Source organism: Mytilus galloprovincialis, chromosome 3, assembly GCF_965363235.1.
Source record: "Mytilus galloprovincialis chromosome 3, xbMytGall1.hap1.1, whole genome shotgun sequence".
NCBI lineage: Eukaryota > Metazoa > Mollusca > Bivalvia > Mytilida > Mytilidae > Mytilus > Mytilus galloprovincialis.
The window spans coordinates 64,764,915-64,779,980 of NC_134840.1; the positions used below are offsets into that span (position 1 = coordinate 64,764,915).

At 32.9% G+C, this 15,066-nt stretch overlaps 1 protein-coding gene across 1 annotated transcript in view; it reads right to left on the reverse strand.

Moving 5' to 3' along the window:
- LOC143068638 (uncharacterized) overlaps window positions 1-1,817 on the reverse strand; it is a 151,145-nt gene extending 149,328 nt beyond the window's left edge. Inside the window, exon 1 of the mRNA XM_076242854.1 lies at window positions 1,401-1,817. Within this exon, the coding sequence (XP_076098969.1) occupies window positions 1,401-1,817 (417 nt within the window). The remainder of the gene's footprint in view (window positions 1-1,400) is intronic.
- Between the last annotated feature and the right edge of the window lie 13,249 nt (window positions 1,818-15,066).

Consider the following 15,066-nt stretch of genomic DNA (forward strand, 5'->3'; position numbering starts at 1 on the left):
GTTTCGCTTCAAATTCTATCATTTTTATATATCAAAGCTACAGGTTGACTTCATAACCTAAAAAAAGCACAGTACTAAAAGATGAAATATATGGGTCAAGTGAAATACCTATCTTATGAATCACAAAAACAAAGTAGGTGTGTTCGAATAGCTATTTTTTTACGGAAAGTCTTTGAAGTTGGATGATGAAAATGCATATCTTCGAAAAATTATAATTTTTTGTGTGTAATAACCAGGGTTTATAATCTTCAACCACTAAACAAATCTAGTCTGCCCTTTCACGAAATATTTAATAAGAATGTTTTTAAATGTTTATGAATTTTCGAAAATTCCACCTGACAACCGATCAAACAATAGTTTTAAGTTTAATCAATGCAGACAAGATCATTATCTGATGCTCATTAGCTAGTTGATACATTTGTCTTTTAAAATACAACTGACATATAAGGATCGTAATGGTGCAATGTGGATAAATTTATCGGTTTCCGAGATATAAATTGGCAGCGTGTCATCCCTACAATGCCTTCCATTTCTACGATTTTTTAAATAAACTGGCGTAATGGGGAGATAATTTTGACGAAGTAGAGTCCTGACTGTAAACGCCGGAAACAACTTAGTTTGTTATAAGATCACATGTCTCACACAATGAAACTGGTGCTGAAAGCTTTAATTTAAGGTTATACGATTTTTGGTTGATTTCATGACTATTTCATCTGTAATTTACAAATCATTGTTTTGTACCAAATCTCTCTACATACTATTGTTTACTTTATACACAAAAATTATTTTAAAAGGCGAACTGAAATAAGAAGTCGACTAACAAATCTGTTTACTTAATTTTTCAAATTTATAAACTGCTAAATACTAAAGTAGGTGAAAATCATCAATTAAGGGCATTAACCTTATAAGGAGTCGACTGAACACTTTGGCTATGTCGAATACGTAAACATCCATTCCTGTTGCTGATTTAAAAGTTTCTGCCTATCTACTAGTATAGTAATTTGTAATTATCCTTTATGTAAAGACTTCCTGATGTGAGTCGCCTGGCAGATTTTGTCACAAAAGAGAGTACATGTAGGTGGTGCATGGCGTTCTAAACATATTCATTTCTTCAGGTTTTATCTACCATTTGTTTTTTTTTTAATTTTGAAGATAATAAATAATACCTGTAGTTACCTGATGTTCTTTTTCATTCGTGTTGGAGAGACGCTATGTTCATCGTATTAAATAATTTAATTGAAAGGTAGCAGTGGACTTCGAAGTTTCCGTGGACAAATCTTTCGTAAAATTAAACGCTGCTAGACGACAGACTAGTATGGAGGCCAGGCGATTAGAATTATGCCCACACTGGTAAATGCGAGCTAAAATGATACACATATCATATTTATTTTACCACTTACATATTCTCTTTGATCAAAACCTGTCTGATCAGTATTCCTAAATAATGTTGATTCTCCTATTTCTGAATAGATACGAGTATCATCAACATCAGTAAGTTCTCCTTGATTTCCATTGTTATGTCTCCTTTCTCCTTTGTATATGATGTATTTACCCCCTTTTGAATCGGGAAGTTCGTATGATACCTTATCGATTTGCGAATAATTTGTGACGGATCCTTGTACACTGAAGTAATCACGATTACCTTGGTTGGAAGATGACTCCGGTTCATACCCATGGCAGGGCTGTAAATATCCATGGAGTAGCTGTCGTCTTCCGCAAATACCCGGAGGTAGAGAAATTTCATCATTGTATGAATTATTACCAAATCCAACAATACTTCTTTTGTCGAAACTTATCTTTTCATATGGGAACTCCATTTGAAGTTTCTAACTAATAAATGCGTACTGCACTAATGCAGAATGTTTTAGCTCATTAATATGAAATTTGAGTCTTTTGTGTAATAATAGGAATAAAATTCAGATATGTTATATAATAACTTCATACAAAACACGGGATGATATTAGTATTTTTACCGTAATAAAATGTGGGACTAAATATGTACCATGATGCATTACTGTATTCGATGCATATAAACAGAAAGATCATCATAGCGCAACTGAATCCCTTATCAAATATTAAAAAAATATCGGTTCACGTTTCATCTTAACATTTTACGCATTTATTTTAAGTTTCTTTTTCATTTTGAACAGAAAAATGATAAACTAATTGGTCATGTTAAAAACAAAAATGAAAAAAAATTAAAACAATGAAAACAAAATAAAATAAACGAATGAAACAGAAAACATGCTCCATCCCCATTGTCTTAGAGCTTTAACAGCTGATTATCCGTTCCCTACTTTCCCCCAGAAGCCAGTTTGTCATCATTGGAAGGATATAAATTATACACTTCAGTTTTAAATGTTATAAAGATATCATGACACTTTATAAAATGGTGTATACAAAGTGCGTACCTTGATAACTAAAAACTTTATACATAACGCTCAGCAATACTATAAATACTCAAGTTACAAGTTCCAGACAATGGTCCTCAATGATGTTTACAGTACTGTGTATATGTATTTGCTTTGATGGTTGTAAGCATACATTATGCAGTTTAAAAAAAAAAAAGAACCTGGTTCTGAAAACTGGTCATAGTATCATACGTTGTAACTATCATAGTTTCAGTGATAAGTCAGTGGCAGACCAAGAAATCATAAAGGCGGAAAAAGGGGGAGGGTGTTACTGTCTGCCAAACAGTGGACCCGCTCCAGTCATGCTTCAGTGATTCCCTTAATAATCAACAAAACTTAAAGACAGTTAAATATGCAAGATGTGACATTTAAATATTTTAACCATTTAAATACAGACCAGCTTTTATGCAGTTTGAATAAAACTTTGATATAACACTAGATAGAATGAAATTCAAAACAGTGTGGCTGTGGCCATTGATTGGCACATTAAATTCATCCATTGACTGGGACAATTTACCTGAACGTTTGTCTGTAACGACCACTGTTCACGACGTACCTACGATAGACATTTAAACTGTGGGGTCACCACAGGTTTCTTAACGACTTTAATTATAAAATAATTCGAAAAATTAATCAGGAATAACCTTTATGTTTTGATTTATATACTTGATATAAATCAAAACATCGTGTTATTTCTGATTAATTTTTCGAATTACTTTATTAAGGTGTTGAGAACCTTTGGTGACCCCATAGTGTAAGTGTCTTTAAAAAGTACATAGTGAGCAGTGGTCGTTACATACAAACGTTCACCTAAATTGTCCCAGTCAATGGATGAATTTAATGTGTCAATCAATGGCCACAGCCACACTGTTTTGAATTTCATTCTAAATTCTTATCAGAATGTACCGTAAAAACCATATTATACTCTTTTTCTTTTACACACTTTTGCTGAAACGTTCTGGACAAGAGATATATATTTTAGATAAACAAAATATATAAGTATCGACCCATTTATGGGTTATCTATTTATCACCAAAAAATGTGTAAAATACGTGTACAGAAGGGAACAGTCTCCTTTCGCCTAGTTCTTGTAAATTCATAATGAATGCATTTGACTTACTCGGAATAGCAATTTCCATCATTTGCTTATCTTGTTTAGCATTATAAGTTTATTCTCTATTATTTTTGTTTTGGAGATATTATTGGATTATGGTAAAAACAACTAAGTGTGATCGTTTCAGTTTTATTGTCAAAAGTTATATATGTGTGTAAAACCAATTATAAGAAAGTAAAGATAAACACATGCATTGTATGAATCATCCAGATTTTGACTAGTTGAGAGTTTACATCTAAAAACAAAAACACCCCACATACTGTCTGTGTTACCGCATGCCGTTTAAATGTCCACTTCCTTGTCCAATGAGTACTAATGTTTTCAGAATATTAAATTTTGTAGACTGTAAAATTATCCTAGTTATTTATTATAGGAGATAGCAATCTTAATATGTTCTGAACATTCATTCAATTTAAATATCATCAATTATACTAAAAAAATATAAAAATATGATTTTGTAACGGATTATACAATTCAAAATGACTGGGCATAATTCTGTGATTTATTTAGAAAATATGAATACAAATAAGTCGGGAAACCCCCTGATTTTCTACGTTACGACAATAAATTAATTTCAAACGCCTTTTAGTCTTAGTGCAGAGACACCGAAGTTCAGAATTGAATCTCAAGTACTCAAGATCTTAATTTTGTAGGCAGTCATCCGTTGAAGGTGTGTATTAACCATGCGACTATTCGATTTAGGGGAGGAATTTACGTGTAGCACTACATGTACCGTTTTAAGTGTTTATAAAAAAAAATGTGACTGCAAATGTCTTCTGAAAATGTCGTTTGTATATTTCATTTATACAGAACGTTACCCTTTACAATATTTTCTTTGACTGTATTTAAGAATCGAAAATTATGCATTGATGTTTGTTCTCTTGAAAATAGAAAATTTGACGTTAAACATTACTTTACCTGAATTTACCGTTTTGGCTACTGCTCTATAATCCCGGTTAGTTTGTTTGAATGTGACAAGTTGATCATGTATTCTGTTTCTTTTGTAAGTTTTAAAAGTAGTCAGTATGACTTCAAGATCAATATAACATTAATGCGTTGAATTATAGTCAGCTTAATATGTTTTGTGAGATAATGTATAGCGTTGGGCACATATTATTCTGATAATCGATTGTTGGTTGATTGATGCTTGCTTAACGTCTAGTGTCAACTATTACATGTGTGTTCATAACGATAATGCATTGATTATAAATAATATTAGTAGGTCAACTCAACTTAAGGAAAGCATGTACTGTCAGTCGGAAGAACACCTAAGTAACATATCTTTATTCCAAAGTCGTCCTTGGGGTACAAGTCAAAATATTAAATGTTTAGGCATAAACTTATGTTAATTGAGATAAATCATTGTTTCCGCAAAATTAGATTCCGTGGTATCAAATACTTTTTGATGGTTCTGTTGCTTCATTCTGGACTCGATTGTCACATAATATAGAATTGATCAAGACCAAGGCCCTTGTCAATTTCATGTGTTTACCTTTAAATTATTTTACTGCATTTTCACTGAGCGCGTTATTAAAAAGAAAGATCCTCAAAATATTAAGAAACTATATGGAAATAATTGATTGTACTATATGAAAAAAGGTAACAATAGTTTACCACTGTTCGAAATTCATAAATCGATAGAGAAAAAACAAATCCGAGTTACAAACTAAAACTGGGAGAAATGCATCCAATACAACAGAACTACGACACAACAGAAACACATTTAAATGTAACAAATGTACCTTTGCAAACAGTAAATTTTATAAAATGACTATACAATAGATATACATGATAAAACTGAGGTGGTGACTAGCTACAAAACAAAAAACGGATAAAATACAAAAATTCACTATCGTGATAGCCGTAACCAGTGTAACGCTCAAAGTGACGTCACATTTGAATTAAAATACGAATTCCCAAAAATCAGACGAAATCAGAAGTACATGTTGACTTTCTCAATAAACCGAACAAATTTGAAAATGTGATTATCATAAATTTTAATATTTTTGTACTAAGTAATACTTGGTTTGGACTTGCATCACTGTGTATGATTGACTGAAATTTCAAATAATCGGCAAACAGGAAAGAGACGAACGACAGATCAAAAATTGATCTATATTTTGAATCTTCAGACCAAATGTAAAGTCATTTTCAAGTAGAGGCCTTGAAAATTTAAAAATGAATTCACAACTTTTACGGCGTCAAAATAGTTAGAAAAGACATTTTGTTACTTGTTATATGTTCGATGTATGGGCTCCTGTAGTTTTAATGGCACATTTGACAGTATATCTATCACATGTCATTTGTTAGATAACTAAAATCACAAAAAATCTGAAATCGGAGAAAAATTCAAAAAGGAAAGTTTCTAATGACATGGCAAAGTCAAAAGTTCAAACACATCAAACGGATGGATAACAACTTTCACTTTTCTGACTTGGAACAGGCGTTTTCTAATGTAGAAAATGGTGGATTGATAGCACTGGAAAACTATATCTACATATGTCATCTCTCTGATGACTGCTTTCAGATCAATCACACGAGTTTTGCAGATCTAGAACAACACAGCATTCCGATACACGAGAAGAAGGCGACCAATCTAACGAGACTCATCCAGTATATTTGAGTAGTTCATGACAACAACCTTATCAAGGCGTTGTTAACCATACGTGGTATACAATGTATATATCACAATTTGGTAAGTTCTTTAATTGTAGTTAATTTATTTCTGAAATATATACATTTCAAAACTATAATTTATATCCAAATAACACATACATCAGTACAGGATGATCTGTATATTTGAAAAAGAAATAATGAACAATTTTGCACATTGCTATATAATGTCGGGTCAATTCGAGTTGATAAATTAATTAGAAAAAATCGCAAAAATACTGACCTCCGAGGAAAGATCAAAAGGAAAGTCCATAATCAAAAGCTCAAACACCTCAAACGAATGGATAACAACTGTCATATTCCTGACTTGGTACATGAATTTTCATATGTAGAAGGTAAAAGGTAAAAATGTCAAAAATAGGGGTGTAAAACAGAGGGACAAAGATAAATAAGTTTCTCAATGCTTATCTGACTATATATGCATATTGCATATACACTAACAATTTGAATATATATACATGTATCTGTAAATAATATTCAAGAAGATTTGCCCTCAGTTCGTGTGTTCCATGTTATAAAACAAAATTATATATAAAAAAGACGAGCTTCTCCAAGACCACATGATACCCCCGAATTGTGCATTGGAATAACTGTGAAAAGATCTGAAATATTATTAGTTACATAATGTTCTAGTGACCTAATACGATATATATGGGGTCAGTAAATTTCATATGGGGTGAGAGCGAAGCTTGAATCCCCATATGGAATTTACTGACCCTGTATACATCGTATTAAGACACGACCAAACTATGTAACGAATTTATTTACCGACTATCTTAACATGTAGTATTCAGACTAGTGGTCTATCATAGTGATCACTGACAAGTCTTCCGTTAGTAATAGTCATGTTCACCACAAGCCAATACCGAAAACGAAACCGAAACCGATATCGTAACCAAACATAGCAGCGAGGTAAAAGGTATATGTTTGTTATGTTTATTAGCTCAACCCTTTTACTCCATTATATTGTTTGAAATTTTAATACACTAGATGGAATATGACTTCCATTCATCAATTGACATGAATCTAGCAACTAAGCAAATTAAATTCAATCATCATAATATACACAACTGCAAGTAATACACAAATTAAGATGCTGATACAATTTGAATGAATTGAAGTTATATATTATTCAGAGTATTGTAACCTCAAACAATATAATAGACTAAAAGGGTTGAGCTAATTAAACATTATTAATATTTAGCATTAACCTCAGTACTTATGTAGGTATTGGTTTCGGTTTCGGTATCGGTATCGGTATCGGTATCGGTGTCGGTTTCGGCTTATGGTGAACATGTATAAAAAGGAACTATATCCATTGACCTATAGCTAACAAATGTCAACTAGTCTATCACAACTTGTTAACTTGCCACTGCTGGTGGACGTTTCGTCCCCGAGGGTATCACCAGCCCAGTAGTCAACACTTCGGTGTTGACATGAATATCAATTATGTGGTCATTTTTTCTATAAACTTCCTGTTAAAAAAAGTTTAAATTTTTCGAAAAACTAAGGATTTTCTTATTCCAGGCATAGATTTCCTTAGCCGTATTTGGCACAACTTTTTGGAATTGTTGATCCTCAATGCTTTTCAACTTTGTTATTCTTTGGCTTTATAAATATTTTGATATGAGCGTCACTGATGAGTCTTATGCAGACGAAACGCGCGTCTGGCGTACTAAATTATAATCCTGGTACCTTTGATAACTATTTACACCACTGGGTCGATGCCACTGCTGGTGGACGTTTCGTCCCCGAGGGTATCACCAGCCCAGTAGTCAACACTTCGGTGTTGACATGAATATCAATAATGTGGTTATTGTTTTAATACACTTCCTGTTAAAAAAAGTTTAAATTTTTCGAAAAACTAAGGATTTTCTTATTCCAGGCATAGATTTCCTTAGCCGTATTTGGCACAACTTTTTGGAATTTTGGATCCTCAATGCTCTTCAACTTTGTTATTCTTTGGCTTTATAAATATTTTGATATGAGCGTCACTGATGAGTCTTATGTAGACGAAACGCGCGTCTGGCGTACTAAATTATAATCCTGGTACCTTTGATAACTATTTACACCACTGGGTCGATGCCACTGCTGGTGGACGTTTCGTCCCCAAGAGTATCACCAGCCAGTAGTCAACACTTCGGTTTTGACATGAATATCAATAATGTGGTCATTTTTTTATAAACTTCCTGTTAAAAAAAGTTTAAATTTTTCGAAAAACTAAGGATTTTCTTATTCCAGGCATAGATTTCCTTAGCCGTATTTGGCACAACTTTTTGGAATTTTGGATCCTCAATGCTCTTCAACTTTGTTATTCTTTGGCTTAATAAATATTTTGATATGAGCGTCACTGATGAGTCTTATGTAGACGAAACGCGCGTCTGGCGTACTAAATTATAATCCTAGTACCTTTGATAACTATTAAAGGGGTTTTATAAATTTATTTTGATCGTTCTTCATTGATTTTGTCGTCTGTTCAAACCTTAAGATTCTCCTTCAACCTTGTGTTGTTTTTATAAAGGGGCGTAATACCACTACTTACCGTGTATCAAAATACGCCCCGTTTACTAACTTATGTGGAATATACACGGTCTTCACGAGGAGGCTTTTAGCCAATCATAATCCTAGAAGTATAGGAGGTAAGATAATTATGAATCTAATAACATCTAAGTAACATTAATGTGTACTAAACATGCATCTAGACATCCATATACACGTAAATATTGCGTCAAAATCGACTTATTCTTATCAAAAGATAGTCTAGAGTCTCCGATACCAAAACAGTGAAAAGATTGTAGTAAAACGTAAATTTTAGTCCAAGAGTTCGCCATGTAAAATACTGCTATAATTCCATACCTGTGGAACAAAATCAATCATTATTTTATTCAAAATCGAAATGATGACACATAAGATTATTAAAATCAAGAGGAAGTTTTCTTCTATCAATTCAAGTATTCATGAACATACATTTTGTAATACAGTATACCACACTTCACCAATCTAAGATACTCAAGTTTATCACAACACTCCTTGTTTGCAGTTTGTTGCTTGTTTTTACTATGATAGAATAATCATATTGTCTTGCCAGATATTAGAAGTACTGGGTTTTACAATTCCTAGTTTAAAGTCTTTTGTCAACATGGGCATACTAATCCTATCTGAGTTTTATGAAATATAGGTACATTTGTACATAATATCATTTTATTCAAACGAGCTTCAAGATTGTCATGTTCTCACTTGACATACAAATTTCAATTTCTATTTCGAGTTATTGAACGACCGTTTAACTTAAAAAACGGGGTATGTTTTTTTTCCTAAAAACATTTCTGATCTGATTTCCAATTTGATGGTTAAAATATGCTGTTCAAGTAGAAGACACATCACACACCTTATAGTGTTAAATTTTGAAATAAATAATTTGATTGATAGCGTTAGGAAATTAAAAGCAAATTCTGACAAAAACATACCCCCTTTTGAAGTTAAATGGTTGCTCCCTTATTCTAAGTTTGTCACGCATATGTGGTCCAGGAAGAGTGATTCCATGCCAGGACTGTAATTAGTAATTTATCACTTCTCAACTTAATTCAGCTAGTAAGAATTTGAGATACATATTATTTTCTGAGTTAATAGATATCTGATGTTAAATACTTTAAACATAAGAACTTACTATGATTATTAAAATTTAAATATTTCTCTATAATCGAATTACGACATGCAGACGTCCTCATGAAAGTTGCTAACTCGTGATATAATCTAAATAATTTCATTATTTTATCCTTAGTGCATGTAAATAGAAATCGGTCACCTCAATTACAATTTTATATATCTTATAATATGTAAGGACAACAATAGTATAAAAGTATATAGTGATTTATCGGGTACACTGTTTTGTAAACTATTCCCTTCCTATTACTTCAAGGCTACTTTTCTGACAACCACTGGATCAATGTCACTGTTGGTGGAGTTTTTCCCTAGAGTTTCATCAGCCCAGAAGTCAGCACTGCTGTGTTGACATGAATTTTCATTGATATGGTCATAATTATAAATTAACCGTTTACAAAACTTTGAATTTTTGTAATTCTAACTAAAGGCTTTTCTACCCTAGGAATAGATTTCCTCAGCAAAAGTTTTAGGAATTTTTGTTCCAAAATGCGCTTTAACTTCGAACGTTTTTGGCCTGAACATTTTTTGATACGAGCGCAAATTATGTGTCTTTTGGTAAATTTGAAATCATCACTTCGTTAATCTTACAAACGCCATCACGATTTGGCTGACCGTTATTGAATATCCGTTTCATAGATGATATCGGATATGTTCCTTGTGTCGTAACTACAAACACGTTCCCTTTTCACGAATAGGACGTACCGAATTAGACATACACATATGGAACATGATCTATTTACCATTCCGGAGTATCTGAGATCACCCCCGGTTTTATGTCGGGTTCCTGTTGCTGTTGTACCCTATTTGTGACATTTTTACCTAGTGTGTCTGTTTGTTCTCACGTTTTTGCCAATATAATAGAAAATGATGCGACTGTCATACAAGTGAGAGGTTAAGCTAATTTGAAAACCAGGTTTAATCAACCATTTTCTACATAAAAAAAGCCTGTACCAATTCAAGAATATGCCAGTTGTTGTCCATTCATTTGATGTGTGTTGGCTTTTGATTTTGCCATTTGATTAGGGATTTACGTTTTGAATTGTCCCCGTTGTTCTGTATTTTTGTGATTATAATTTTTTTTGTAGACGTCTGGCGCAAATATTGAAGGTTGATACTGGTATTTATGATGCGTTTACCTATATTGTCTCATACTTCAGTGAAATGTCGAAACTACACAACATCTTGCATGTGTTACCCTCAAATACTTAGAAAAAATAGAGCAAACACCTAGCAAAATACGGAAATTGTAGTTTATGTTTTGAAATTCGACTTTTATATCTGACTTTACGGTATGTGTTGTCTATTACTTCTTTCATTCACCTCATTTGAACTTTAGTGGATAGTTGTGAAATTGGAAATCAAACCACATTTATTTATTTCAATATTTATTTGTTGTCATGTGTTTGTATTTATACATGTTTCATGATTCAAATTTTTATATATATATGTTACATTTTATTAAATTTCTTTGATATCATTATTGTTTACAATGAAGACCATAGTTAAAAGCATAGCAACACAAATCTTGAACAGTGCCATCCACGTATTTTTTTATTAAACGAACTACAAATGAGTTTGGTCATATTTGTACACATTAAAATAATGAAAATGTTATTGTCTGTATATAAATAACTTCCAGTTCGAAATGAAAGTCGATTCAATTGTAACCAAATAAATATTTGGAGAATTTACTGTCATATCAGAGTAACTCTATCGTTTTAAAATCTCTTTGATCATTTTATAATGTTTTGACGCAGTCCATATCGAATAGTGCAAGCAGTCAACAATCTTTTAAATAAAGACAGAACATGTGAAAACATAATCGTTATATGTATAAGAATTACTAAGACATAGAAATGAATAATAGGTGTTTTTGTAGTTTACGACATGCTTATAGAAAATCTAGCAATAGAAATAGGGGTAATTAGTTATCAAAGGTACCAGAATTATAATCCAATACGACAGACGCGCACTTTGTCTTCACAAGACTCTTCAATGACACTCAGATCAAAATAGTTATATAGCAAAAACGTACAAAGCTGAACAGCATTGAGAACCGAAAATTCCAAAAAAGTTGTGCCAAATACGTCTAAGGTAGTCTATGCCTGGAATAAGAAAATCCGTAATTTCCCAAGAATTCAAAGTTTTTTTTTACCTGGAAATTTATAAAAATGTCCTTATAATTGATATTTTATGTCAACACCCAAGTGCTGACTACTGGGCTGGTGATACCCTCGGGGACGAAATGTCCTGTTTTAAGTAGACGTTTACACTAAGGAAAATTTATAGAATGTGCTTGACATACTGTTCAACATTCTAACGTAATGCTTTTGCCATCGTTATTTTTTTTTAAAGAAATAGATATCGAACATACATGTATATATAGATAAATGGCCTTCCAAATACCTTTCGATCCCTAACATCACTGAACAGACATTAATTGTCAAAATCCGGAGATGGTGTAAAACATTTAGCACCTCATGTTGTGTGGGTTAACATCTTTGCCGCAAGTTTATTATTTTCTACTTTGTATTAAATTAATATAGAGATCCATTTTGTTACACCTTGTGATCAGTTTATTTGACAATCGTCATTGGCAGTCAGCAGGGTTTAAGAACATTAGTTGTTTGACCTGCTCGTCAAATGTGTTTTGTTAAAATATCTAATAATATTTTCACTCTTTTGGTCTTTTGGAAAATGTTGTTTGTGCTGTATTTAGACCCCACTACAACGAAATTTGTTATATGCACACGTTTAGACTAGTTTATAGTGTCCTTACAAACAACGGTATATTGCTGGGTCTTCCAAGTGCTCCACGAAACCTCTTTCTAAATTATTAACATCTCTTTTATCAGCAATCAAAGACGGGCTTCAAAGTTATTGTGAAACTGCCTATTCTAGAGGGGGCGTGAATCAGATGTGGATACTTAAAAATTCCAAAGATCTGTTAGAGTACATACAATCTAACTCTCTTTCATCTTGTAACAGTATTAAAACATTTGACTTTTCTTCTCTGTACACTAGTATTCCACATTCCAAACTAAAAGACATATTGAAAGAGTTGGTATTGCTTTGCTTCGTAAAAAAGAATGGCCAACGTAGATACAAGTATCTTGTCTTAGGGAGGGATAAATCCTACTTTGTAAAGGATCACTCTGATTCGAACAAAAAATTCTCTGAAACTGATATTATCAAGATGCTTGATTTCTTGATTGACAACATATTTGTTACGTTCGGAGGACGTGTTTTTCAACAGACTTTCGGCATTCCAATGGGAACAAACTGTGCCCCTCTACTTGCCGACTTGTTTCTTTATTATTATTAGGCTGACTTCATGCAGGAACGTCTTAGGAAGAAAGATAAGAAGTTAGCACTATCCTTTAACTCTACGTTTCGCTATATAGATGATGTTCTTTCACTAAATAATTCAAAATTTGGTGACTATGTGGAACGCATCTATCCAATCGAGCTAGAGATAAAGGATACTACAGATACAGTTAAGTCGGCCTCATATCTTGACTTACATCTAGAAATTGACAATGAGGGTCGATTGAAAACAAAACTTTACGACAAAAGAGATGATTTCAGCTTTCCAATTGTGAACTTTCCATTTCTAAGTAGCAACATTCCAGCAGCACCTGCATACGGGGTATATATCTCCCAATTGATACGATATTCCCGTGCTTGCATTTCCTATCATGATTTTTTTGATAGAGGGTTGCTGCTCACAAGGAAGCTATTAAAAGAGTTCCAAATGGTGAAGTTGAAATCATCCCTTCGTAAATTTTACGGACGCCATCACGAGTTAGTTGACTGTTATGGAATAACCGTATCACAAATGATATCGGATATGTTCCTTACGTCGTAACTACAATCCCCTTCCCTTTCCTGAATGTGACCTACCGAATTAGACTATTTACCGGATTTGTTATCACATAAGCAACACGACGGGTGCCACATGTGGAGCAGGATCTGCTTACCCTTCCGGAGCACCTGAAATCACCCCTAGTTTTTGGTGGGGTTCGTGTTGTTTATTCTTTAGTTTTCTATGTTGTGTCATGTTTACTATTGTTTTTCTGTTTGTCTTTTTCATTTTTAGCCATGGCGTTGTCAGTTTGTTTTAGATTTATGAGTTTGACTGTCCCTTTGGTATCTTTCGTCCCTCTTTTATATTTATTTCGTTTGGGCTAGTAATTTATTTTCCTCTGGTTTATATAAACCGTTCATCCTAATTTGTCTCTTTTAAAACGCAAGAGTCTATCTCAATTTGAGATAAATTAAATGGCTTTCAAAATATGTTTCGATCCCTAACATCACTGGAGAGGCATTCCTCGAAATCCGAATATGGTGTGAAAAAAATAGCACCTCATGTTGTGGTTTACCATCTTTGCCCAAAGTTTATTGCTTTCTACTTAGTGTTAAATTAATATAGAGATCCATTTTGTTTCACCTTGTGGTCAATTTATTTGGCAATCGCCAATGGCAGTCAGCAGGGTTTAAGAACGTCAGTTTTTGACCTGTTGGTCAAATGTGTTTTGTTAAAATATATTTGTTAACTCGTTTGGTCTTTTAGAAAATATTGTGTGTGCTGTATTTGAACCTCACTTCAACGAAAATTGTTTCATGCACATGTATAAATATTGCTGTTTTTATCCAACGCAATAATAGGTTTGAACGTTGTTTTCAATTTAGACTTGTTTATAGATATATAGTTACGATCACAAGTGGGGTGTCATATTGTTCTTCTACTTTTCTTTTTATCTGATTATTCTTCCACGAGGTTTTTCCAAACCAGCACTCGGAATCGTCTGAACAAATCTTATAGGAAAAATACAATAATGTTAACCATCCTCAGTCTGCAGATTCGCAAATAAGGATTGGCATAATCAAGATGGCTGCTGTTGTCATGAAAAAAGCAAAAATGTCCAAAAAAAAACCAATATCCTCCAGAGCTAATGAAACTTCACACAAATATTCACTGGCAAATGCAGATGTTTCATTTTAATTTTGAATTTTCAAAATGGCTGCCGTTACCTTGAAAACAGTAAAAATGTAAAAAAAAAAATCAAAATGTTCTAAACTCAATGAAACTTAACAATAAAGTTAAACTCTTTGACTTTGGAATTTTAAATAGCTGCTGTTACCCTGGCAATGGGGAAACGAGGGTCTCATCCGTTATTGCTAGTAATTACAACTGTTGTTATT